Source organism: Panthera pardus, unplaced genomic scaffold (assembly GCF_024362965.1).
Source record: "Panthera pardus isolate Hobbes unplaced genomic scaffold, ASM2436296v1 HiC_scaffold_15, whole genome shotgun sequence".
In the NCBI taxonomy this organism is placed as follows: domain Eukaryota; kingdom Metazoa; phylum Chordata; class Mammalia; order Carnivora; family Felidae; genus Panthera; species Panthera pardus.
The window spans coordinates 29,382,025-29,408,937 of record NW_026526710.1 but is presented as its reverse complement, the minus strand read 5'-3'; the positions used below and the strand labels follow the sequence as shown (position 1 = coordinate 29,408,937).

The window sequence follows — 26,913 nt, the reverse complement described above, 5'->3', positions numbered from 1 at the left end:
AACTGACTGAGCCACCCAGGCGCCCCTGAGAAGATTTCTTTAAGAGCCGGGGGAGGAGAGGGATGGAGAAGATTTCTTTAAGAGCCGGGGAGGAGAGGGAAAGAGCTGGTGCTCATCTTTCCTCACTCCCAGTGCGTCACTGACTCTGATTTCCCTGGAACTTCTAGAACATTCCTCTTACACCAGCAGGGCCAAGAAGACACTCTACTGTTGGGGCCAGAGCACCCATGCCTGACTGATTTCTAAACTTCAGAGCCCACCGGATCTGCCACCTCTCAAATCATTTGGTTGGCTCAGTTGGTTAAGTGTCTGATGCTTGATTTTTGGCTTGGGTCATGATCTCACAGTGGTGAGACTGAGCCCAGAGTTGGGTTCTGTGCTGATAGCATGGAGCCTGCTTGGGATTCTCTCCCTCTCTCTCTCTCTCTCTGCCCCTCCCCCATTCTCTCTCTCTCTTTCTCTCTAAGTAAATAAATAAACTTAAAAAAAAAGTGGGAAGAGGACAATATTTTTAAATATTATAAATAGTTTCACACTAGCATTAGTTTCTTTGGAGTGTATGATGTCCCAGAAACATGGCCATCTCTTCTATTTAGACACTTATCTAAGAGTCACAGAAGATCTGGGATGGAGTCTTAGCCTCGACACCCATGTCCTTGGACAAATTGCTGTGATTTCCTCCTCTGAAATGAGGATGCTAAGACTTAATCAAACATGACCAGAGATATGAAGGGACAAGGCAGTTTAACCTTTCCACAGACGGTAGAAACCAACCACAGAGGATGTAGATTATAGAATTGTCAGACATGGACTTTAAAATATGTAAAATATAAATATGTTTAATATGTTCAAGGAAATTAAAGTCATGATTTTGAGCAAGGAATTGAAAACTTTATAAAAAGGAAAATTTTACGAAAGAAAAAAATATAACTGGGGCTCCTTGGTGGCTCAGTCGGTTAAGTGTCTGACTCTTGACCTCAGCTCGGGTCTTGAGCTCAGGGTCGTGAGTTCAAGCCTCATGCTGTGCTCCTGGGTGTGAAGACTACTTAAAAAAAAAAATACAGTAATCGATATTGGGAAAGCGATTAATGGGATCACCACCATGTTAGCTGCATCTGTAGAAAGAACTAGAAATTACATCAGAAGATCTCCAAACTGAAACTCCGACAAAAAGATGGGAAAGAAAAGAAAAGAATGTAAGAGATATGTATGATAAGGTGAAAAAGTTTAGTATAGGCACAACTGGAATCCCAGAAGGATAGCAGAGATATAGTAGAGTGGAAGCAATACTTGAGCTGATACCTTCCATATGAAATGCCTAGCTTGGTGCCTGGAACTCTCTATGTGCTCAGTAAATGTCAGCTTTTCTTATTGCCCATATTACTATTTTGCTCACTCCTGCTCCTATGAAAGATTTGTGCTCTAGGGAGTATTGCTGGCGTCCAAATCCACTAGACCATTTGTTCAACAAGATCTCCTTAGTCTCCCAGGGCATTCTGCTTGCACTGAAAGCCTGGGTGTCTACTTGCCACTGTCTGAAATCCCCAGTTTGAAATTAGAGTAAGTTTTCCTGTGGAAACAATAAGTTATCCTATAGATATAAACAGACAACGGTTTCTTCCGCCGTGTAGAGTTCAGCGGCGAGTTTGGGAAGTAATCTTTATTTATTTGCAGCATTACTTCCACGGAAGAATGCTGTCTGACTTCCAAATGATTAGCCAGCAAATACAGTCTTGGAACGTAGCCATCAGTCATCAGTCATGTATTGGGGGTGGCCTGGACAATGACCTTGGTCTGGTCACTCTAACCTCCTGTCTTTGATTCCGTTGTAAAGTTTAAGCCTGAATGTGAGTGTCCTGGCTGTAGGAGTTGGGCTTGATCTTTCCATCTCCCATCCTGGCATATTGCTGACCACACAGGCAGTGAATAGACTGATGGACTCACGGCTTCTGGAGAGACATGGTTTGGTCAGCGAATACAGCCCTGGAAGTGGGGAAGGGGTGTCTGAACCTTGATGATGCTTTTACTAGTCGTAGGACCGCAGGCAATTCCCCTAACCTTTTAGTATTCTATTTTTTTTTTAATTTTTTTTTTTAACGTTTATTTATTTTTGAGACAGAGAGAAACAGAGCATGAACGGGGGAGGGGCAGAGAGAGAGGGAGACACAGAATCGGAAGCAGGCTCCAGGCTCTGAGCCATCAGCCCAGAGCCTGACGCGGGGCTCGAGCTCACGGACCGCGAGATCGTGACCTGAGCTGAAGTCAGATGCCCAACCGACTGAGCCACCCAGGCGCCCCTAGTATTCTATTTTTTAAAAATTTATTTATTTATTTTGAGAGATAAGACAGCACGAGCAGGGGAGGGGGAGGGACAGAGGGAAAGAGAGAGAATCCCAAGCAGACTCCACACTGTCGGCGCAGAGCCCGACTTGGGGCTGGAGCTCACAAACTGTGAGATCATGACCTGAACCAAAACCAGGAGTCAGACACTTAACACCCAGGTGCCCCACCCCTAACCTTTTAGACCATGGTTTCCTTACATGAGAAGTGTGGACAATGCCATCTGTCCTCTGCTTTACAAAGGGCTGTTGTGAGGACCCGGGGAGACAGAGTAAGTGAATATGCGTGTCTCTGTTCCCTATTGAACCATCTCATTATCTCCTTCTTGTGGGTTTCATGCTCCTCATTCCTGCTTATTTCTTTCTGTTATCTAAGAGGATATTTTTAACATCTCTTCTGGTCACTTTTTGTAGCCCAAGCCATGACATCTTATTCTCTGTATGTATACTTTCCATTATTCTCGTATACATCTAGAAAACTGTGGACATTTCCAAGCTAGGTTCATTAGTGCCCACGGGGCATTGATCTAAATGCATAAATTCACTTAGCGCTATTTACATGCTTAACATTATGTCCATAAGCATTTTTGTCCCCATGAGGTAGGTAGAGAAGATAGTTTAGTGACTCTCAGACTCAGGACAGAACCGACCTCTTTCAATATGAAAGATTTCCTTTTGTCATACATGTAATTAGGTTTTCTTTGTAAATGGATTTCGAGATGTTTGTTGTAACACAAATCACTGACATGTTTCAAAATAACTGTGACCGAAGGTACGGCAAAGTTATTTGTGGGAATGCTTAGGGGCTTTTTTTTTTTTTTTTTTTTTAATCTTTTTTTAACGTTTATTTATTTTTCAGACAGAGAGAGACACAGCATGAACGGGGGAGGGGCAGAGAGAGAGGGAGACACAGAATCGGAAGCAGGCTCCAGGCTCTGAGCCATCAGCCCAGAGCCCGACGCGGGGCTCGAACCCGTGGACCGCGAGATCGTGACCTGAGCCGAAGTCGGACGCTTAACCGACTGAGCCACCCAGGCGCCCCAATGCTTAGGGGCTTTTAATTTGTATTGTATTTTCATCAAATAATTGTATGGTATTCTTTCCTAAATACGGTGGAATGCCTGTAGTTGAATTTTCTTGCATTGCTAATTCACTTGTTTCCTAGAACGTAGCGTAAAGGCTGAGATTTACTCTGCTTGGACAGAGGTCTCACATCACCAAAGGACATCTTGTAGAATGTGTGGTAATAAAACAAGCATATTATAGACTTGAGTCTAATGATTTTTATTTTATTTATTTGTTTGTTTTTGCTTTTATGGCACTTTTTTTTTTTTTTTTTGGTAGTGATTACTGTGATTTACAAATATTGAACCCTTTTCTTTTCGGTGCCAAAGAGATTTAGGGCTCCGGGGCAAACAGGCCCATTAAATCTGTAATCCCGATAAAGCTTTAAATGTCATCCAGGAACAAAGTACTTCAGTTCTCCCGTGGAAAGAGTGTTGTAGGGACAGAACTGGCGTCGTGGAAAGAGTGTTGTAGGGACAGAACTGGCGTCGTAGGGACAGAACTGAAGGGATGCACGGGAGATCTCCAGGGAGCTTACAGGATGCTCCGGGGGTGATGTGCAGTGTTTTGGGCTTGAGTCCTTAGGCTGGCCAATTCAGGTTCCACAGAAGCAGTGACCTCTGTTGTAAGGGGTGTGTGTGATTGGGGTCTTCTGCAGGTTGCTCTGACATAAACTTCTGACACGCAGAGGAGTGGAATGGGGGTGTGTATCCTTTCTGCCTGAGCCAAAGCTTTAAAAAAAACAAACAAACTTGGTGGGTTCGTATGGAATTTGTATGGCCTTTCCGTGGGGTTTCTTTGGAATTAGGTGCAGACTGTGGAGTTGCGCGGGTTGGGATATGCTTGACAGGGGTGTATTCCTTTGTGTCAGCTCCTGTTCTCTGTTCTGGGTGGATCTGGGGTTTTGGGCCATGGGAAGGACAGGTGGTGCCATCGGGGAGCCCTGGCCGGGATAGTGGGGACCTGACCGGCTGACACGGGGCGTGCTGGTGAGGCCGTGGGCCGGGCGCCCTACAGTCGCAGGAAATGGACGTTCTCTCCTCCATGACCTCCTCTCTTCAGTGTCGGCAACACACGCTTCCTCCCCCATCTGCCCCAAAGTGGAAGTAATAAGCACGTAACGCTACCCCAGATCACAAGTGGCTACTCTCTGCCTCTGCCTGTGGTTTGTCTCCACAAGGCCATCTCAGGCGCTCAGGGAGGTGTGTCCGGTGTCCCTGAAGAGACCTTTGTTCCCCTGGGTCGGTCTCTACGATGCTTTTGACCTCGCTTACCTTTGGGCTTAAAAGGTCAAGGCATTTACCATCCCACGGTTCTCCCTGTGCCTCTCTCTTCATTTTGTTTCTCTCCATGCATCAAATCTGGCTGGCCTCCACGGTCCTCCTAAAATCCTAACTTAGCTCCCTATCAACGTGTAAGACACTCAGGATTTTTTAGAAGTGTGCAAGGCTCAAAGGCCGAACACTTAAATAAATGGGTGACTGAATAAAACAAATAAATAAATGCAAAAAAACCCTTGCCATGTGGGTTCTCTCTAAACCCTAGAGACAGGTGCTGAAAGGATCATTTCCAGAGTTCACATTATGGACAAATCGTATTCTGGCCCTTTGACATTTTGGTAGGTGTGAAATTAAAGCTTAAGAGATTACTGTCTACACCACAAGTTATTTAACTTACAGTGTGTTTTTTGGGCCATTTCTGATTTTTATAAATAATACTTCAGTGAAATTTTTGTGTTTATTTATTTTTTTCTTCTTTTAACTATCTTCTTAGGAATCGAATTCCTGGGTCTGTGATTCTTGGTATTGTCTCTCATTTCCTTTCCACAGAAGGCATGTTGGCTTATAATGCTGTCACCAGTGTGTGTTCCTTCTTAATTTCCAAAAAAAAAAAAACCGCTTCCAACTTGTAAAGACATCTAAAACACCCACAGGACAGTGCTTAGTGAGTTTGGAGAGGAGGAGAATGTAGGAGCATGTTGACTGTTGGGAAGAGAAGGGCAATGGTAGGGGATGGCCATTTGTTCTGGAAACACACCTTGTTTGAGTCCTACGGACTGCCTGTAGAGCTGGGCTGAAGAGATTTGGAGGCCTTTTTCAGGTTCAATAAAATAACATGTCCTCAACTGATTAGTGATGTCTTCCATTAGAGCAGGATTAGCAGTGGTGCTAACGTTGCCTTGGACTTTCCCTTCTTTTTCTGGAGACGTAGGAATGCTTCCTTGAAGCCTGTTGCAATAGTCCGGGAGTGAAGCAAATGGATGCCTCGTGTTTTACGTGATAGCAGCTGCAAGTTTGTGGTTGGTGATTTCATAACTACAGATTTACGTGTGATTAATAAATGTGACAGTTCGAACAGCAGAGACTCTCATGTTAGAGTAAGTGGTGGTTCTCAGGGGATTGCATTATTAGCCCCAGAAAATATCTTTTAAGGGATGCATTTCCCTTTTAAGAAGATGGAACCCATCGCTAGGCCTCAGCCTGTGTCTGATATCAACCACACAAATGAGAGCACAACAAAACACTGATTACCCCCAAGGGAGGATTCTACTAAACCTTATTCCTGGTTTGTGGAATCAGGACTGGTTTTATTCTAGTGCTTCTTCAGTAGCTGGTGGTATGTCCGCCTTTTATTACAGGTAAAGGCCCCAGGTGGTTTATTTGGGGGACACCCGATGCTACCGTGAAAGGCAGTAATACAAGTCCTCCTTGCGAATTCTAGAAAATGGACTTTGTGGGGAAGAAACTTACATTTGTCAGGGAGGTTGATTTGAACCTGGTAAGAGCCTCAGGGGGATTTCACTGGCGCTCAGAAAATTAGGCTCTGACTCGACCAGCCAGCTGTGTGACTCTGAGGAAGTCACACAGCTTCCTCTTTTGCAAACCTAAGAGACTGGACAAGATGGACTATGCTAGTCTCATAGTCTTACGAAATGGAAAAATATCGGCAGAGATGAGTTTCCTTCCGTCCGTGTAAGTCCACTAAAAATAAAGTGGGCTTTGGAGAATGGTGGGCAGCCGTGGTCCCCCTCTCTCATCCTCTCTCTCTTCAGATGCCCTTCTTCCCCTGGTATGCTTTCCGCTTTTCCTGCTTTAAACCTTTATGTTATCCCATGCGACAGTCGTGACTCACTGGCGTTTTCCTCTTGCGGTTGTGTGTCACCGTGCCAGCGAGGTTCCTGCAGGAAAAGGAACTCCCAAAGCCCAGTGATTCATGACACGGCCCTGTCTCCCGGCCGGCAGGCTCCCTCAGCAAACCTGGAGCAGGGCCTTCCCCTGGTGGCCAGCTGGGGAACAGCTGGCCACTTCTGGAGCGTCACAAAGCCACTGGCCACAGAAGATTACTTGAAGCAGTTCTTTGTAAGAACACCGCCTTTTCTGAGACCGACTAAAACCTTGCCTATCCTTTTGTCCTTTTATTTCTTTTCCTGTTGAGGGAAATTTTGAGAGTGAGTTTGTAAAAAGAAAAGAAACACTGAGTGTGTCTGGCTGGAAAATGAACTATTCAGTCTGAATTTGAGCAGGCTTGCTGCTTTAACTCTTCAGAAAAGCTGGTATTTTAAGCCCGAGTTATCAGTAGAAGAGGATGAGTTGAAAGGAATCATTTCCAGATGGCTTTTGAGTTTTTTCATCCTCAAGGGCATTTTGAGGGTTCGCCTTGCAGGATCATGTGGGCTGTTGGGGATCTGGAGCTGGTTGTTTTGAGCAGGGCCCTTGGGTAAAGTGAAAGGGTCGACACCCAAAACGGGCTTTCTAGAGCAGAGGCCTCACTGTGACATCCACAGTCTCGCCAAAGCCCTCTAGGCCGAGGGCCAGTCACAGAGAGTAAGTGCCACGGTGGTTACAGGGGGTAGGGCCTCTGGGGGCCCGCGTAAACTGGAGGTATTCCAGAGGGGTGGTTTTTCTCAGCTTGGAAGCAGGGTGAGCTTGGGTGTAAGCCAAAAGGACACCAAAGAAGGCCTAATCGGGGCAAAACTCGGGAGGGGCGGATTTGTCTCCTGAGCCCGGGGCAGAGCAGTCCTGCGCACCTGTGTGTGCGGGTACCCCCTCCGCCAGGCACCTCTCCCGGCTGTGGGAGGACCAGCGAAGGGCCGGAGAAAGAGGATTCCTACACTGTGATCGAGAGATGCTAGAGAGGGAGGGGACAGGCGCTCGCGTCAATCTGCCTCCCCACCATGGGTGGGGTGCACAGACGGCAGAGATGAATCCTTTGGCATTCCTTGTAAGATAATAAACCCGAGACCTGTCTCTGGGGGGTGGAGGAGTTCCGACCGTGAGCTGGGGGACATAAAATATGTAAAAATACAGATCAGCGTGGTCAGCCGTAGCCGTCTACCCGGCTGTTTGCAGAGAGCAGTTCGTTCGCCTCGTGAGAGCGTGAGAGCGCGCGTTTTCCTTCTCTTCAAGGGCAGGGCAGCACCGCCCCTGGCTTTTCAGTTTCTCTGGGGTTGCATGGGCCGAAGGGACTGCAAGATCCCCTCCTCCACGGGGCAGGGGGGTGGGGCAGAGGGTGGTTAAAAGCAACGGAGATGAAAACAACTGAGTGGAGTTGTGGGTTTTGGGGAACTGTGAGGCATGTTAGCCGGAATCCATGCGGAAGGCTCAGCTCAGAAATAGCAGCGGCATATTGATCTGGAATCCGAGGAGCTGATGTTTTAATTCTGTCGCCACCTCTCTGAACTCTGCGAATCGCTGTGCGTGCTGCAGATAAGCGGCTTTGGGGCTTTTTTTCAGTATGGCTCATAACCAGTGAAGGCCACTCTCACTGGGATAGGACACCTTTGGGACAGTGATCTTCTGATGAGTGTCACGAGCTGGGTCCCCTCTTGCTCTACGTTGGCTGGAATTGTCCCCTAAGCACGGGGGGTGAGGAATAAAAATAACTCAGCTTTCCAGCTGGTATTTCAGGTCTCACTTCACATCACAGTGTAAGGAAAAGCACGTTTTCCCAAGTTTCAGCATTTCCTCCTGGATCTTTAGGCTTTCAAATCTACACCTTTAATAGAGGAGAACCAAACCGCTATTTGTTCTTGGGCTACGTCTTGTTTCCCGTTCACTTATAGATCTCAAAATGTCCCCATGATCTTTCAGATAAGCAACGTTTTGAGGAGGCCTTCTCTGTGTCAATAGTCTGTGAATCTGGCGTCTTTGTGCCTTGCCACCCCTCTCAGAAGAGCAGTGACCTGCAGCTGAGGCCAGTTGCTTTGTTCTAGTATGTTCTACTTTCTGGGCAATCTCGGATTTTACCTTATACCTCTTCCTTTGAAATTTCCACTTCTACCGTTGTATTGTTAATCTCTAAGGTCAGTCTTACTCTCTGAATAATCTTCTGAAATAGTATCCTGCTCTTTTTTTGTGTGGGTGTAAACATCTGGTCTTTCTTAGCTGAGCGTTTATTTTTAAAAGATTAAAATGTGCGCTGAAAGGTCTGTTTGCACTGGGGTTTGTAGACTGGTGCAACATGGCTTTTAGTTGGGTGGCTCCAAGTATCAGGATCTGTAGGATGTTCCTCTTACCCGGAGGGGACTCCTCACCTCTTCTGTCTGGGCTCACAAAGGGCAACGGGGGTCGCAAGCTCCCAAGCCCAGCCCTGTCTGATACAGATTTCCTGGAGACCCGGCTCCCACCTCCTCCTGGAGTTCAGGAGGGTCTGGCCTCTGGTTTTGTGGCCAGGGGCACCAAGGGTATGTTTTTGTGCAGTCTTCCAGCTGATGCTGTTGTCAGCCTTGTCCTCCAGTTCCTGATTCCTTCAGGGATTCTGTGGCATGAATTGTCTTGCTTCTCAGTGGCTCTCCTCCCTGGTGGCCCTGAGGGCTCCAGCTGCTTCTTTCGCAGTGACCACTTGGCCACGTGCTTTTGGTTGACGTCACTTGTCTGGTGTTGTCTCGTCTCCAGATTTGTTTGACCTTGTGAATTTGTACCTTTTATTCCTTAAACCGTTTGACAAGGGTTTTGGAGGGAGTGGATATAAATGCATGTGTTCCATTTCCAGTATATAATAGACCTCTATCCTAATCAGCTTTAAAGAATTATTTAACAGGGAAAGCACTGAGATGAGACCTTTATATAATTAAGCAAAATTGGAGGTTACTATGCAGCCATCAGATTCTGAAGAAAAAGTGCTAGAAATGCAGAAATTAGCATTCATAGGTCTTACAGGGTGATATCCAGAAAAATAGATTACATAGTTTTCGAGTGTTAAGGTTTCGAACAAAATTAGTTCTATCTCGACCAAAACAATGCGTTGTGTTTACCATACTTCTCCAGGCCCTTTCAAACATGTTCAAATTTCTGGAAATACATATATTGTAACCATGCCAATTCTAGGTTAATTATTAACCTAGGGGACGTGTTTCTAAAGCTTATTTTTACCATACTTCTTTTCTTTCTATGAAAGCAATACAGTTTCATTATGGAAAATACTGGTAAGAAACAGAGGAGAGTATCCTCCTCCCCTACTCCCACCAACCAGAAATAGCCTTTCCTGCCCTCTGGTTCTATGTGTATTATACTAGGTTAGAACTGATACCCTTGGTCTTCATGGCTCTGTCCTCATTCTTTTCCAGGACACCGGGGTTGGGAAATCAAGCATTGTGTGTCGATTTGTACAGGATCACTTTGACCACAACATCAGCCCGACCATTGGGTAAGTTCCCGTCTGTTCTTCTCTTTCACATTTCTTCCCTTCAAAAGCACTTGGAGAGGTCACTTTGTGCCTGAGCCTGCAAGCTGGTGCAACATGGCTTTTAGCCGGGGCAGGGAGTTTCCGAGTATCCAGATCTGCAGAATCTGAAAGCAGTTTGCATCCCAGCCAGTGAGAATCAATCCCAACTGTAAAGACTTTGAAGGAAATGCAGGGACTTTTAGGCAATGTGTCCTGCCTCGCTGTCCCTGTCAGTAATTCTTTTTTCCTAGCCAACCGTCCTCTTAGGCTGCAGCCTAAAACCATCTACTTCATCTCCAAGAGCATTACTCTGCAAATCATGCCAGCTTTATTTTGAGATGGAAGAGGAGACACAGGACAAATCCCCAGAGGTCCTGCTCTAGGTACCCTGCCAATAAACCTGGAAACACTGTCTGCTCACACAGCACAGCTGTCCATGCCGTCCGTGGGGCAGATTGATTTTCTTTTCTGGATTAATCAAATGTCATTCTTATGCTTGGGGAGGGGAGGTGGATTATTCACTTCTGAGACCCCAACCTTGGAATATGGGAGCATTTTCCTATTCCATTTTCCCCTTCCCTACAGATGCTTTTGCCAGATGTGCTTGGCTGGGCCGTTTTCCAGGTGTTTGGTTTTTCATTCTCTTAGAACTTGGCCTCGCTGATTTTTCTCCCTGAACATATCATGCTCTTTGCGGAGAGCAAAGGTTTTATTTTCTTTTCCAGGGAAATGTGTGTTTCTATATTTTAGCAAGGATTGACGAGGACAGGAGCGATTGTCTCTATCACTTGTAAGTGGAGAAGCTCCAGCGGTTGGTTGATAGGCCAGTGGTTGGAGTGGGGTAGGTGAGAAAATCCACTGCCTTTTGCAATTTAAAAATGGCTTAAAGAAACACGTTCACAAATATATGCGTCAAGAACTGTGACGGCAAGCTAAGAAGTTAGCTGTGCCTGGTTTATGGATGCTGATAGAGGACACACGACTCCCGGATCAGACACGGGGAAAGTAGCAGTTGTTGGAATATTATCAATTTGTTGGTTCTCCGAGCACTAGTCCTGTAGTGTAACGCGAAGAGGGTCAGATGACGCCCTACATGCAGTAGGTTGAGTCACAAGAGAGGACCCCCAAGTGTACAGATCCATAATAGGATCTTTCATAATAGGCGGTAAGCATGTCTGTGCTTCGCTCCAGAGGGAGACCTTGTTTCTCCCCTCCAAGGCTATTTGCTATACAAACATCCTTGAAAACACAGTCTGGAAAAAAGACTGTGCCTCTGCTTGCACAATGTGGACAACGGTAGAGATTGTGGGAGTTGTCTCCCGACATAGGCACTTCCATAGATCGGGGACAGTTTTATAGAGGAAATTCTTTTTATTCTTCTCTGTGATGTACTTTACAAAAAAAATTTTTTTTAATGTTTATTTATTTTTGAGAGAGCAGGGGAGGGGCAGAGAGACAGGGAGACACAGAGTCTGAAGCAGGCTTCAGGCTCTGAGCTGTCAGCATAGAACTTGACGTGGGGCTCCGAACTCACGAACCACAAGATCATGACCTGAGCTGAAGTCGGACAGTTAACCGACTGAGCCACCCAGGTGCCCTGTGGTATACTTTTATTCTTCTTAATTTTCCAGTTTTGTGTGTTTAATAAAAGCCAAACCCCGGAGAGTGATTGACTCTGAGTGTGGTTTTGGAAGATGGAGGAGACTCTCACCTTTTAGTTTTTAAACTTAAAAAAAGTCATTTTTAATAACCAATCTGTATTCCTTTTGTAATGATTTTTCTAAATAAAAAGGCAATGCATGTTCTTACCATAAATTATGGTAAATGCATAAGTGTTCAGCATGACTTTTACACATAGGTGTAAGCATCCTTGTGCCTCTAGTAGGCATATCATTTTGGTCATAGCATCTTGGTCAAAGCAAGTCATAACGCCAGCCCAGATTCAAGGGACAAGAAATAAATTCCACCGCCTGGTGGGAGGGGCGGCATTCAGAAGGAGAGCGGTATGGATCATTGGTAGCCGTTGTGGAGATAACCAGTCAAACCCTGTTAACTCTGCTTTGTCTAATAAATATATTGTGGGGGTTTGGGGTTTTTAAAAAAGTATGTATTGTGTGGAAATTCTGTACTTAATGGTCATTTTTTTTCTGTAAACCTAATACTTCTCTAAAAAAATAGTCTATTAACTAAAAAATCATGCCTTCATTCCTCAAATTATAATGCTCATTATGAAAAATTCAGACCATCCATAAATATGGAAAACAGAAAGTGAAACTAGAGGATTTTACTAGCTCTCTGATCCCATTTTCTTCATTAACATTATCATTAGAGTCCAAAGTGCATGTTAGACATACGTCCTGTATTTTCTGTGTATATGCAGGTATACAAATACATAATTTCTAAAACCAAAAATGCCAACGCATTCTACCTGACACACCACAGGATACATTTTTTTATCCTCTAAGTCTGCCTTATTTTTCTTTCATGAACACAGGTTTCTTGAAAGACCATAAATGGAACACTTTGCATGCTGTCTGTGCATTTCCTTGACAAAGTCAAGATTAAAGCCTAATTTTTCAATTTATAAAAGTTTATGTGCATTCTAAGAAAACCCCCAGAATTTATAAAAATTGGAATCATAGTATACATATGGTTTTAATCCAGTTTTCTACTTAATATATTTTGAACATTTTCTTATAATACCAAATAATCTTCAGAAATATGTAAATACTGTTTTCTCTGATTATAAAAGTATCATATACTCGTCCTAAAAAACAGAAAATGAAAACTGTGAAGAAAATATAAAAACCACCCAGAGGGACACCTGGGTGGCTCAGTCGATTAAGCGTCCAACTTCGGCTCAGATCATGATCTCACGGTTCGTGGGTTCAAGCCCCTCTGTCAGCACAGAGCCTGGAGCCTGTTTCGGATTCTGTGTCTCCCTCTCTCTCTGCTCGTACTCTGTCTCTCTCAAAAATAAATAAACATTAAAAAAATTTAAAAACCACCCATAATCAGCTGGTATATTTTCTTCCAGTCTTTTTGATATGTGTATATAAAATCTTTTTTTTAATTCAACATTATATTGTGAATTCCATGTTATTAAATGGTCTTTAAAAACAAGGATTTCCCCCGCCTCGGTGTTAGGAATATAGAATTGACATACATCATTGTATAACAAAGCAAGGATTTATAATGGCTGTATTTTCCATTAAAGCCATTTAGGTTATTTATAATTTTGTTTTACCTTTTAGATAATGTATGATGTACGTCCTGGGGCATAAATACTTGCATGCACCTCTGATTATTTCATTAGGTTACATTCATAGCAGTGGAATAATTTAGTCAGAGAATAAGAACATATTGAAGGCTCCTGATGGATATTGCCAAATTGTTTTTCGGAAAGGTTGTCCTTATTTTGCTGTATACTTAACAGCTTTAGGTCTTACTTGAAAGATATCTATCTCTATCTCTATCTCTAGAGATATCTATATCTATCTACATATAGATATCTCTATCTATCTATATAAATCTACAAGCACTTACCACTACATTTATGGAGAAATTTTAAGGTATGAGAAAATGTGTAAGCTTTAAGTTTAGAGGAAAATAATGGAATTCAAGATATCATCCTGAATTCCATTATTTTCCTCTAAACTTAAAGCTTACGCATTTTCTCATACCTTAAAATTTCTCCATAAATGTAGTGGTAAGTGCTTGTAGCATTCAATTATGTGCTGATCTGCTTTCTTTCTACTTCATCCTTCACTTTTCCTCTGGAGTCAAGATTGAGATGGGCTCTTCCAGTATTAATCTGTTGTCCTTACCTGATGCCGTTCAAGTCCCCAGTTTAAAAACCCACTCAAAATGTATCCTCTCCTCGGGGATTTTGAGAAAATGTTCCCAAACTCCAGCTCCAGACAAATAAAGTTAGCAAAGAACATACACATTTCTTGGAAGATGTTCTATATAGGCCGCGGTGCTTAGCCTGCAGCTGGTGGGTTTGGTGTGCTGAGAACCTGGCTTTTAGATGCGTTTTGTTTAGCTGCACAGTGCTTTAAAATTTTTAAGCCAATAACGAAGAATTGGGAGATTTTTACATAATAAACTTGCATTTCTGGCTTCTCTTAAAAAAATCTGTAGACTTGGCGTAGACATGCTCACGCGGCAGGAGCCAGCTGGACCCAAGCCGCAGGCGCTCCGTGTGAGTGGGCGGGCTCTCTCCTTTCCGTGTCGCTGCCGCTGTTTATCGTCACTATTATTTTTATCAGTATTACGTTTCCACCTGGCCCGCGTGGCTCATTTATAGGGTTGCTCCCTGGTCCCGTAGACGCTTCAGTTCATGCCCGGCTCAGGGCCTGATTTTTCACGGTAATGTCGCTGGCCCTAAGAATCAGAGCAACGCAGTGACTTATTTGGGCACGTACAGCCAGTGAATAGCGGACATAGGACTCAGACCCAGTGAGTCCACTTTCAAAGTCCACCCTTGTTCTTCCCGCTGTGGTCAAACTGCCACTGGGGAAAGGCTACAAAATGCCATTGTGTCAGCAATGGAAAGCACTCATTCTTATGGTCTCTTGTGACTCACAATGAAAAATCTTGGCTTTGCTATTCAAGCAGATTGTGTTGACATCTTGAACATATATGCGTGTGTGTGTGTGTGTGTGTGTGTGTGTGTGTGTATCTCCCTTTCTGTTTCGACTTTTACAAGGTAATTGTGTGAATTCTCTGCCAGATTTTGGTTCCCACAGAAAACGAAGTCAGTTCAGCATAGCCAATGCTCCCCCCTCGACCACTCTGAAAGATAATCTATAGAGACGAAAAGATGCTTGGGGTTTGTAAGATTGAATGCTAGCAAAGAAGCTGTTAAGAAAAACCCTGAATAACCCAAGGAGCAAGGATTGTGAGCTGTAATTTCAAATATTGGAAGACTGTTCTTGTGGCAGGAAATGAGGAACAGAGAGGGGTGTATACCTGTGCATTTGTGTGTATGTGTGTGTGTTAATGTATGTATATATGTGGTAGGCATTATGACTCTACTAAAGCTGTTCTGCACAGAGTTACTGAACATCAAGGGGGAATTTCACAGATGTCATTCCCACATTTGATCCTACAACAGCCTTCTAGATCATGCAAAGTAGATATTGGTTCTGTTTCTCAGATGAGGAAACTGAGGGGCTTTCTAAGTGCTCATTCCACCTCGCTGGCAGTGAGGACAGTCCTCTGCATTCTGTTCCTGACTGTGCTGATAGACTCTTGACCATGGACAAGGCAGTCTTTTGGGGCTCAGATTCCACCCCCCCTCTTATCTGTAGAATGAAAGGGTCAGCCTGGATATTTCATGTTTTTTCCATTTCTAAAAGTCTCTAAGATTTTATTAAAAAAATTTTTTTTTAGTAACATTTATCCATTTTACAGAGAGCTTGAACAGGAGGAGGGCAGAGAGAAAGGGAGACACAGAATCCAAAGCAGGCTCCAGGCTCTGAGCTATCAGCACAGAGCCCAACACAGGGCCCAAACCCACAAGTGCAAGATTGTGACCTGAGCCGAAGTTGGACACTCAACAGACTGAGCCCCCTGGGTGCTCCTCTGTTTCTAAGATTTTATTTTATTTTATTTTATTTATTAAAAAAATTTTTTTTAAATATTTATTTTTGAGAGAGACAGAGTGTGAGCGGGGGAGGGGCAGAGAGAAAGGGAGACAGAATCCAGGCTCCAGGCTCTGAGCTGTCAGCACAGAGCCTGACACGGGGCTTGAACCCACAAACGGTGAGATCATGACCTGAGCCCAAGTCAGACGCTTAACTGACTGAGCTGCACGCCACCCAGGTGCCCGTTTCTAAGATTTTAAAGGCATGAACTTAGTTTTCTAAGCCTGAAAACTTTTTAAGGGCAGGGTTGATGTATTATTTATCCTCGTGCCTAGAATATATTGAGGAATGAATGAAAATCTGGCTTACATCAGAGCTAAAACAAAACCAAGGGTGTTTATGGAAAGAATTTCTAAACAAAGTTAAAGGGTGAAGGTTAAACCAGAAAAAAATATTATTTAAAATATACTATTATAAGAAGTAAGCATAAAGTACTCAAAAAGTGAATAAGAAAAGGGTGAACATCCCAACTGAGAAGTGGGGAAAGGTCACGAACTAAATATTTACAAAAGAAAAATACAAATGAGCAATAAACACTAAAATGACGTTCAAACTTATAATAAGCATAATAAAAATGGGAACGATGTATCATTTTCTCCCAATCATGCCGGGAAAGACTTGAAAGATGAGGATTGGCTGGGGAGAAGGTCATCTTCTACATGGTTATGGGTGTGTAGGCTGGTCTCACCCACAGGGTGTCATGTCTGTTTCTGAGATTAAATCTAAGGAAAGAGTTGTATAAGGACACAAAGATGTAAGTAAAGGTATTTATTTAATCATTGTCATATCGTGGAAAATAGGTGACGAAAATTACCTTCAGTGGGGGTAGTGGATAAAGCCATAACGTGGTGTAAAATATTTAGTCATTTTAGGGGTGCCTGGGTGGCTCAATTTGGTTGAGCCTTCGACTTGAACTCAGGTCATGATCTCACAGTTTGTGAGGTTGAGCCCCACAACCGGGCTCTCCGCTGTCATCTCAGAGCCTGCTTTGGATCCTCGGTCCCCTCCCTCTCTGCACCTCTCCTGTTCGCTGTCTCAAAAATAAATATTTAAGAAAAAAAAGAATATTTTGTCATTTTAGATAATGATGTTGATCCATATTCACAGAAATGGAAAGGGGTCCATGATACATAGAGTGGAGGGGAGATAAAATGTATACAGAGTTTGATCAATTATGGGGTAAGCTTTGTATAAAAATAATTTGGAAGGATGTGTACCCACTTACTACCAGTGATTGTGGCTAGGTGCTGACATGGCAGTTGATTTCTGTTTCCTCCTTTGCTTTCATTTTTTGAGTTTCTTTTTTGTGATGTACATATACTGCTTTTATAATGGGAAAAGTAACAAAGGTATTTCCATTTTTTAAACATGTTTACTCCTATCAGTAGTCCTTGCATATTTTAAGCACTTTATAAGAGAAGACCTCATAGGACAGTCGTGGTTTTGGTAAGATTGGGTCACATCACTTAGAAGAATACTTAGAATTTCCATTTAGTGCGATCGTAGGTTGATAAATAGAACTGTTAACTTCTGGCGTGTGTGTGTGTGTATATTGTGGGGGTCGTGTGGGAATTGCAGGGACATATGCTTTTCTGCCTGGGACACGTGTAGTTTGCCTCGTAGTCCTGGGGAAAAGTAGGAGAAGCTGAGGAAACCTGACTGGGGGGGGGGGCTGAGTGGTTCAGGGCTGAACTTCGTACTGGATACGGTGGTTGGCTGGGCCATGGGACGCAAGAGAAGACAGCCAAACACCTTAACCCTAAAAACTCTACTGTGTCTCTCCTGGGAATAAGAACATAATGAGGACACCGTTATCACACCTGGTGTGATAAATCAATTAATTTTGATTTAATGGTAACATATGACAGATAGTCTAAGTATAAATGTTTCCAATTGTCCTAAAAATGTCTTTCAAAGCTATTTCCCTCCTAATTCCAGATCCAGCCAAGAGGCATTTGGTTGCTTTATCTCTTTGTGTTCCCTGACTCTGGATGGTAGAACAATCTCCCTGCCTTTTGTTCTGTTTGCTTTTCATGACTTATTGAAGCATTCAGGCCGGTTGTAGAATGCTTGTAGAATTCTTGTACAGTGTTCCGCATTCTGGATTTACCTGATTTGTTTCTTCCTGGTTAAATTTGGGTTAAATTTTGGCCAGAATGCTGCACAGGTGATGTGTTCATCACGTCAGGAGGTTATCACGTCTGGTTGCCCCACTGTTGGGGATACTCGTTAGTTTTTGATGAAGGGGGAACTTTATCTCACAGAAAAAAGGTCAAGGGCGTAAACTTTCCACGTATTGTATCTTTACATCTTTCATGAACATGAAGGAAAAGCTTATTAACGAGAAGTATACAAAAGAAAGTATCAAGTGTTTCATTTTCTGCTGAGAGTTTCAAATCCTTCCTTTTTCTTTCTTGTAATGGAGAAAACATATATATTTGGTAAGCCACCAGCCTTTATCCCTGCATGTATAGAAGCAGGGTGGGAATGAGATATCGTATTTTATTAGTTGTAGCTAGTGTTGGATGCATAGCATAGGTGAATATATAAGGCGATTTTCTGTTTGCGCCATTGCAAGGCCCAAAGTGTGACTTGCCCAAATATTAGCTGCCCTTGTCACTCTTCATTGTTGTGATAATAAGTTTTTAAAATCTGAGGTTTTATTTTTTTTCCTGAGATTTGGGGCATATTATCTTAGAACAATTGGACATATTATCTTAGGACAGTGTTTTTGGGAACACAGTGATTTGAATGCATTCTTTGCTTTTTTAAAGAAGCTTTCCTTCCCTAACCTAAACCTTCAGCTGGACTAACAGAAAATGTAGAATTTGGGGCCGGGGGTGGGTGATAAGACTCTAACAGCCCTTCTTTCCTCTTGGTGGCCCCAGGAGGGAGCTTACGGGGTCTTGCTGAGGCAAGATTAACTTGTCTGAACCGGGAGCCTTTGTGAAGATTGTAAGGGCACCTGGTAACGTGGAGATGTTGATTCTCTTTTTCAGGGCATCTTTTATGACCAAAACTGTGCCTTGTGGAAATGAGCTTCATAAGTTCCTCATCTGGGACACTGCTGGGCAGGAACGGGTAAGTGTACGTGGTTGCTGGCTTTCTAGGGAAAATACTGAGCCTGGTTCCTGAAGGTTTAGTTGTATTTGGCAAGATTCTTGGTTGCAAGCGACCAGGAACCCAGCTTCTGTGATTTGATCAAAAAAGGAAATGTGCTTTTCCACTGTGAAAAAGATGTATGGGGGTGGCTCTCTTGAGGTAGGGCTGAGTTCAAGTCCTCCAAATGTATTGTCAGAGGCACCCAACTCCATTCATATTTCTTTGCTTGCTTACCTCTAGACTGGCTTCATTTTGAGGCAGACTCACCTCCTTCCCTTCCCCAAGGGTGGCCAGGATGGCTCCGTCGGTGACTCCACGCCTGTATTCTGCCACCTGAGCAGTCCCACAAAGGACAGTACCTCTTTTCCGCGAGTTGCGCCCCATGTTTCAGTGCCTGTGGGTTCTCACGGGCCGGGTTTGGGTCACGTGTTCCACTCTTGAACTTGACGCTGTGTAGCAGCATTCAAGGGATATTTGGCGCTCCTATTTGTAGAGCCAGGTAATACACTTACCCCTAGAGGTAGGGCTGCCATCAGCCCCACCTGAGCCACACTGGTTGGAAGTCTAGTAGGCTTAGTTACCCAAGGAAAATCTGGGTTCTTTTACTGTAAAACAGGCCAATGGACATCGGTTTACCAGAAACAGCCAATGACTTGTTTCTTATTCTTTTTTTAATATGAAATTTATTGTCAAATTGGTTTCCATACAACACCCAGTGCTCATCCCAACAAGTGCCCTCCTCAATGCCCATCACCCCCTTTCCCCTCCCCCCTACCCCCCATCAACCCTCAGTTTATTCTCAGTTTTTAAGAGTCTCTTATGGTTTGCCTCCTTCCCTCTCTGTAACTTTTTTTCCCCCCTTCCCCTCCCCCATGGTCTTCTGTTAAGTTTCTCAGGATCCACGTAAGAGTGAAAACATATGGTATCTGTCTTTTTCTGTATGACTTATTTCACTTAGCATCACACTCTCCAGTTCCATCCACGTTGCTGCAAATGGCCAGATTTCTTTCTTTCTCATTGCCAAGTAGTATTCCATTGTATATATAAACCACAGTTTCTTTATCCATTTGTCAGTTGATGGACATTTAGGCTCTTTCCATAATTTGGCAATTGTTGAAAATGCTGCTATAAACATTGGGGGACAAGTGCCCCTATGCATCAGCACTCCTGTATCTCTTGGGTAAATTCCTAGCAGTGCTATTGCTCTCTTATTCTTAATTCCTTTTATGTGCTGAAAATATTTATGGGGAAGATTATTTAAAAAGCTTATGTTTTTAGATTTTAATGTTTATTTTTGAGAGAGAGAGAGAGAATGAGCAGGGGCTGGGGGGCAGAGAGAGAGAGAGAGAGAGACAGAATCTGAAGCAGGCTCCAGGCTCTGAGCTGTTCACACAGAGCCCGATTTGGGCTCATGAACCTCGAGATCAAGACCTGAGCCCAAGTCGGACACTTAACCCGCTGAGCCACCTAGGTGCCCCTTGTGTTTTTAGATTTTAAAAAGTGAGATAATACCAGCACAGACTGTCTATAATAGGATATTCATATAATAACTAGGGTGTATATTATCAAAGTCGAAAAGGGTGGTCAGGGTAAGTGACACACAGGGGTTACCAATAGCCTGCCTTCACTGGGAGCTTTCAGGCTGCTCAAAACTTTCATCGGAGCTAATGATCACAGAGTAAAATAGTAAAATGGTCCAAGCTCACGTGGCACTTTCTCTGTCTACCCTGTTTAGATAATATCACTTCCCCCTTTTCCCTCCCTGCTCCACTCCATTTTTCTCCGCAGCCCTTACCACCTGCTAATATGCTATTTAATTCACTTACTGATTCTGTTGATTGTCTCTCTCTCAAAGGAAGAGAATCCGGGTTTCGGGATAATGCAGCATTTTCATTATCTGCTCCTAACAAATCAAATGTGCGTTTCTATAATTTTCACTTCCTATAAATCCCCGTCCCAGCATTTGTCGATTAAGGCTACTCAGGTGTTCAAGATTTCTTTCTTCTTAATTAGGACGAATCTCGTGGCCTACAAATGCTAACCTCATTAGAACATCTTCTATTTTGCTGCTAAATTGAGAGCACCAACTTGCACACACGAAGCTGCTGCCATGAGCACCTCTTTAACTCTGTGGGTCAGCTGTGCATGCTGACTCCCGAAATGAGGTGACGAATGCGAGGAAGAAATGTCTGCTCAGGGATCTCTTCTTTACGTATCTTCCTCTTTACATACTATGTATGCGTACTTGTAGTACCTAGATCTGCTAGGTTTTTGGTTTGGGCGGGGGGAGGGGTTTGGTTTTTTGGTTGTTATTTAAACCGAAGCAGAGGCTTTCTTGCTCCCATTTGTACTTTTGGCCATGAAATAGTTGCTTTTAATGTGCATAATAACTCAGTTTTACAAATAGCTGGCTTCGTATTAGAAGTATTACTGTTTCTACGATTGGTGGGTCATTCCTAAGGGCTTGCTATGTTTCGTGCCCTGTTCCGAATGTTTTCCGTGTACTAATAACGCACTTAGCCCTCTCACGGCACTCTGACGTGGGGACTACTTTCATCCCTATTTATAGGTGAAGTCACTGAGGGGCGGAGAAATTAAGTAACTCGTTCAAGATCACACAGCCAATTAGGCGTAAAGCCGAAATAGGAATCCGGCAGTCTGGGTCCCAAGCTTTGCAGCTCTGTTCCGCTAGAAAAATCACCCAAAAGCCATGCGGCTGAAAGTGAAGTTGGCCAAAATCCCACCACCCAGATATTTGCACCGTTTTTTAAATTTATTTTTTTAGTTGAGGTATACTTGATGTACAATATTCTGTTCATTTCAGGTGTACATCGTAGCAATTTGATATTTGTATACATTATGAAATGATCCCTACAAGAAGTCTAATTTCCACTATTGACATTAGATGATCATTCTTCAGATGTCTCACTATATGTGTTGATAACTTCATATTAAAGGGGTCATGGTTCTTTATAACCTGCTGTTTTCACTTGATAATAACGGTATTCCTGAAGAGAGATTTCTGTATGATCTAAACAGAGTATTTGACATTTCCTTACCTATTCTTTTTTTTAAAAAATTTTTAATGTTTATTTATTTTTTGAGAGAGAGAGAGACACACACAGAGTGTGAACGGGGGAGGGGCAGAGAGAGAGAGGAGACACAGAATCCAAAGCAGGCTCCAGGCTCTGAGCTGTCAGCACAGAGCCTGACGTGGGGCTCGAACCCACAAGCTGTGAGATCATGACCTGAACCAAAGTCAGATGCTTAACTGACTGAGCCACCCAGGCGCCCCTCCTTACCTATTTTAATATAATATTCAAGTGTTCGACTGCTTTTGATGAAATCTGATACTCTAAAGTGACGACTGTAGTTTGTAGCTTGACTCACTGACCATCTCAAAGCAAAATAGCAATAGAAAATTTTTCGTATGACCATATTTCTAATTATTCTAATTGCTTTTCCTAAAATTTGACTGTTAGAGGTTATAGGCATCTGTGACTATATTGCTGTCTGTAATTTTAAAAGCATAGTATTGTATAGATTATTATATTATACATGTTATATATTATATGTAGTATTATTGTGTTAGTGCTATATGTATTCGGAGTATTATCTATTATTATAACGGTTAGTATTATAGGTGCAAGGTTTGATTCCATAGTAGTGCTTCAGGGAAGAGGGACTGAGTTTTGGATGATAACTTCAGGTGGACGCTTTTTAGAATCTAGATTTGTGGAGAGCGGGTGAAAAATGTCTGTTCAGCCTTTGTGGTCATCGATCCCTCTAACCCTCAAAGGCCTGATTTAGTTATCCTCAGACTGTCCTTGTCTGGCGTCCCTCTGTGCAGTCTCGCATCTCTCCAGTGATGGCAATTTTTCAATCATTTTGGCAGCTTGTTGCTGGATTTAATCGTGCTTGTAATGACGTTACCTAATGTTGGAGCTAAAAATACATTCCCTGCTGCTGCTTGTGCCTCATGCTATTTGTTCTGTCTCATTAATTGTTGGAGTCCAGTGCACTTTATTATCCCTCCTTATCTGTGTAGAAATCTGCTGCTGTTCTACTAAGTCTGTGTAACTTTAAACAAACCAAATCTCTTTGGATTTATGGTTTCATAATATAAAGACATAGACTTCTGTGTCCTCAAAGGGGGATAATGCTCAGGGCGGTGCTTTGCATCAGTATTTGTTTACTTGTGGGACGATTCAACCAAGTTCTGCCTAGCATACACAATATTAACTCTGGACTATATTTTGGCACAAATTCATACTCTTGAAAAATTACTTTTCCGTCAGAGCACTGGAAATGTAAAAGGATCACTCTCCTCCTCCTTCTCTTCGTAGAAGGGAGTGTTCATTCCTGATAATGCTTTTCATTCAACCATATATGACGGCCATCTTAGGATTCTTTCAATGGCAAATGCTAATCCATAGACTGCCTCTGTAAGAAAGTGTTTGAAAATTTAATCATTTTCAATTAACCAGATGATTGCCGAGTCCAATTTGTTAGAAACGTAACGTTTGGAAGATTTGTGCTTCCAGTTTGTTGCAACCAAGAGGGGTGTCCAGGGGGCGAGAGTGCCACTGCCGTGCCCGTGTTGCAGTATTAGTGCGGGCTCTTGGGGGTTTTCATCCTTTCTTCCTGGAATGAGTGGTTCTGGCTTCTGCTTTGTGCCAAGCTGTGACAAGGACTCAACAGTAGGTTAGCAGATGCCTCTGGAAGGATGTACACAGGAGCAGAAGTGGTCCCAGGGGAGAGAAAGGAATTTATCTGCCCAGCTTCGTCCTCCTGTCTCCCACTAGTCTGGGTTTGGGATTCTGTCCCAATGTGTCAGCACATCCGGATATCTTTCCCGTTGGGTTTCCTTTTGACTCCCTTCTTTGTTTTTCCACATAAACTGGAATATCCTCGTTGTTATTAAAAATGCCTCATCAGTAGGAAATGCAACCTTCATGTTCTAGTTGTTTGCTTCCAAGTCATTCTGTTTTTGCTTTAAAACACTATCACAATCCATAAGATAACTCCCTTAAAATGTTGGTGTCTTGGAATAATTTCAGGCTTCATTTTCTTGATCTGATCCATCAGAGCAATATTACTCTAAGAACCTAACATGAACAGATATTAACATCATCTTATTCTCTTGTTTCACTGGGGTTGGCTGTCTGTCCACCCTAGTGCCTCAGTCGTAATGGTTGCATTTATAAAATTTGGGTTTCAAATGCACCACGGTCAAATTCCACAAAGGTGAATTGGTAGTTCTTTTGTGAGAATGAAAACTCTCCCCTTACTCTACTTAACACATCTTAAGTTAAATACATTGACTTCTGAAATCAAGCTCATCGTTATATATTTTTTAAGATGAAATTGGAGAACACACATACAGACTAAAAAAGAGCCCCCCCCCCCCATTTACCAGGAATTATGGAGCTTTGAACTTAACAGTAAAAATGACATGATGCAAAGATTTGTGTAGGAAATTATATAATTTATTACTACTGTCTTTTTTGGGTTATTTATTTATTTTAGGGAGACAGCGAACAGGGGAGAGGGGCAGAGTGAGAGCAGGAAAGAGAGAGAGAGAGAGAGAGAGAGAGAGAGAAACCTCCAGCAGGCTCCACGATCAGCATAGAGCCTGACGAGGGGCTCAATCCCACGATCCCTGGTATCATGACCTGAGTCTGAGGTGGCTCTGTTTCAAGGTGCGGGTCTGTGCGCTGGCAGGGGGGACTTTGCTTGCTGTTCATTCTGGGGTTAGAGAGACAACAGCTCCCCGAGGAAGCTCTTCTCAGGCAATACAGAAGCATGAGGGACAAAGGGCAGACGTGAGGCCTCTTCATGCTAGGGTTAGAATGGGCACATGTCACATGGCCTACATCCCATTGACCAAGGCAAGTCACATGGCAGAGCCCGAAGTCAAAAGATAGAAACATGGCCTTTAGAGGAAGTGCAAATACTACATTGGCATAAACAGGGCATGAATTCACGGAGAAGTGAAGAATTGGTGGTCATAATTTTGTCTTCCGTAGGCATCTGGTTCTCTTGCTTTGTGTACCTTGGAGGCTCAACTTCTCCCAGCCTGGAACTTCTTTTCAGACATCTGCCTCCATCTTTTCCCACTGAACTTTACTTTTACACACTCTATGGTATTTTACCCAAAATGAATTTCCTGTTAAGAAATCTGAAATTATAGAAATGTTTGCCCCCCTGTGGCTTTTAAAATACAGTTGATCCTTGAACAATGTGGGGGTTAGTGGGGTTGACCCCTCGCAGTTGAAAATCTATGTATAGCTTTGGACTCCCCTAAAACTTAACTACTAATAGCCTACTGTTGACTGGAAGCCTTACTGATAAGCAGTCAATGAACACGTATTTTGTATGTTACATGTAATATACTGTATTCTTACAATAAAGTAAGCTAGAGAAAAGAAAGTGTATTAGAAAATCATAGGAGAAGGGGCGCCCGGGTGGCCCAGTCGGTTAAGTGTCTGACTTTAGCTCAGATCATGATCTCACACTCTGTGAGTTCGAGCCCCACGTCCGGCTCTGTGCTAATAGCTCAGAGCCTGGAGCCTGCTTTGGATTCTGTGTCTCCCTCTCTCTCTGCCCCTCCCCTGCTCATGCTGTCTCTCTCTGTCTCAAAAATAAATAAAAACATTAAAAAAATTAAAAAAAAGAAAATCGTAGGAGAAAATGCGTGCATAGTTCTGTACTGCAAAAACATCTGCATTTAAGCGGACTTGTGTAGTTCAGACCCGTGTTGTTCAAGGGTGAGCTGTATATTCATTACTTCCTGGTGCCTGAGATGGTCCCTCTCTGTGTTTCTGAAAACAGCCCAATGAAGATAGCTGTGGTGTGAAATTCTCTGTTTACCTGTTCCTCTGGAACTCTTTTCCTGTTCACTCCCTCACCTGTTCTAGACTCGCTCAGTGGTTCATAAGCTTCTTGTTTTCATTGCCCAGTTCACCTCGGAAGCCGTTGAGCCATGCTTTCATCTTTTTTTGGATAATCCATCCTGGAGTTCTAGTGGTTAGAAATAAAATCATCTGATAAATGTTTTTGTCTATATTTGTTTCTGTGTGGATTATCAGCATGTAGAGTACTACCTCTAGTGTTTTTTTTTTTTTTTGAGAAAAAATTTTTAGTTTATTTTGTTGATTTTGGAGAGCAAGAGTGTGAGTAGGGGAGGGGCAGAGAGAGAGAGAGAGGGAGAGAAAGAATCTCAGGCAGGCTCTGTGCTGTTAGTGCAGAGCCTGACGAGAGGCTAGATCCCGTGTGAGATCAGGACCTGAGCCGAAATCAAGAGTTGGACACTTAACCGACTGAACCACCCAGGTTGCCCCTTACCTCTCTTTTTTAAATACAGTTTTATTGAGATGTAATTCACAGACCATAAATACACGCATTTAAAGTGTACAGTTCAGTGGGCTCTAGTATGTTAAGATTGTGCAAGTGTTGCCGCAATTAATTTTACAACATTTTCATCGTCCGCAAAAGAAACCCTGAACCTATTAACAGTCATTTCCCACTTCTTCCTGAGTCCCCCAGCCCTTGGCTGCTTTCTGCCTGTAGATTTGCCTACTCTGGACATTTCATATAAATGGAATCATACAGCCTGTTTTGTTTGGTTTTGTTTTGTTTTTTTGTGACTGGCTTCTTTCACTTAGGACAATGTTATCGATGTCCATCGACATTGTAACTTGAATCGGTGGTTCTTTCTTTTTCATGGCTGATTAATACTCCACTGTATGGATGCACTACATTTTGTATATCCCTCCATCAAGTGATGGACATTTAGGTTATTTTCACTTTTTGGCTATTATGAATAAGCCTGCTACAAGCATTCATGAATAAATTTTTGTGTAGATAGTTGTGTTTAGGAATCAAAATAAAATATCTTAGGAACATATCTAGGAGTGAAATTGATGGGTCATGTGGTAACCCTATATTTAGCATTTTGAGTGTCTACCAAACTATTCTCCAAAGTGGCTGCACCATTTTCTATTCCTACCAGCAATGTATGAGGTTCTCGTTTCTCCACATTCCCACCACTTGTCTTTGCCGAACTCAAGGCTACAAGGATTTACTCCCGT

At 43.1% G+C, this 26,913-nt stretch overlaps 1 protein-coding gene across 1 annotated transcript in view; it reads left to right on the top strand.

Annotated features, from left to right (window-relative positions):
• Positions 1-26,913, top strand: part of RAB31 (RAB31, member RAS oncogene family) — a 129,809-nt gene that overhangs the window by 45,812 nt on the left and 57,084 nt on the right. Inside the window, exons 2-3 of the mRNA XM_019418481.2 lie at positions 9,970-10,049; positions 18,718-18,799. Coding sequence (XP_019274026.1) covers positions 9,970-10,049; positions 18,718-18,799 — 162 coding nt within the window. The remainder of the gene's footprint in view (positions 1-9,969; positions 10,050-18,717; positions 18,800-26,913) is intronic.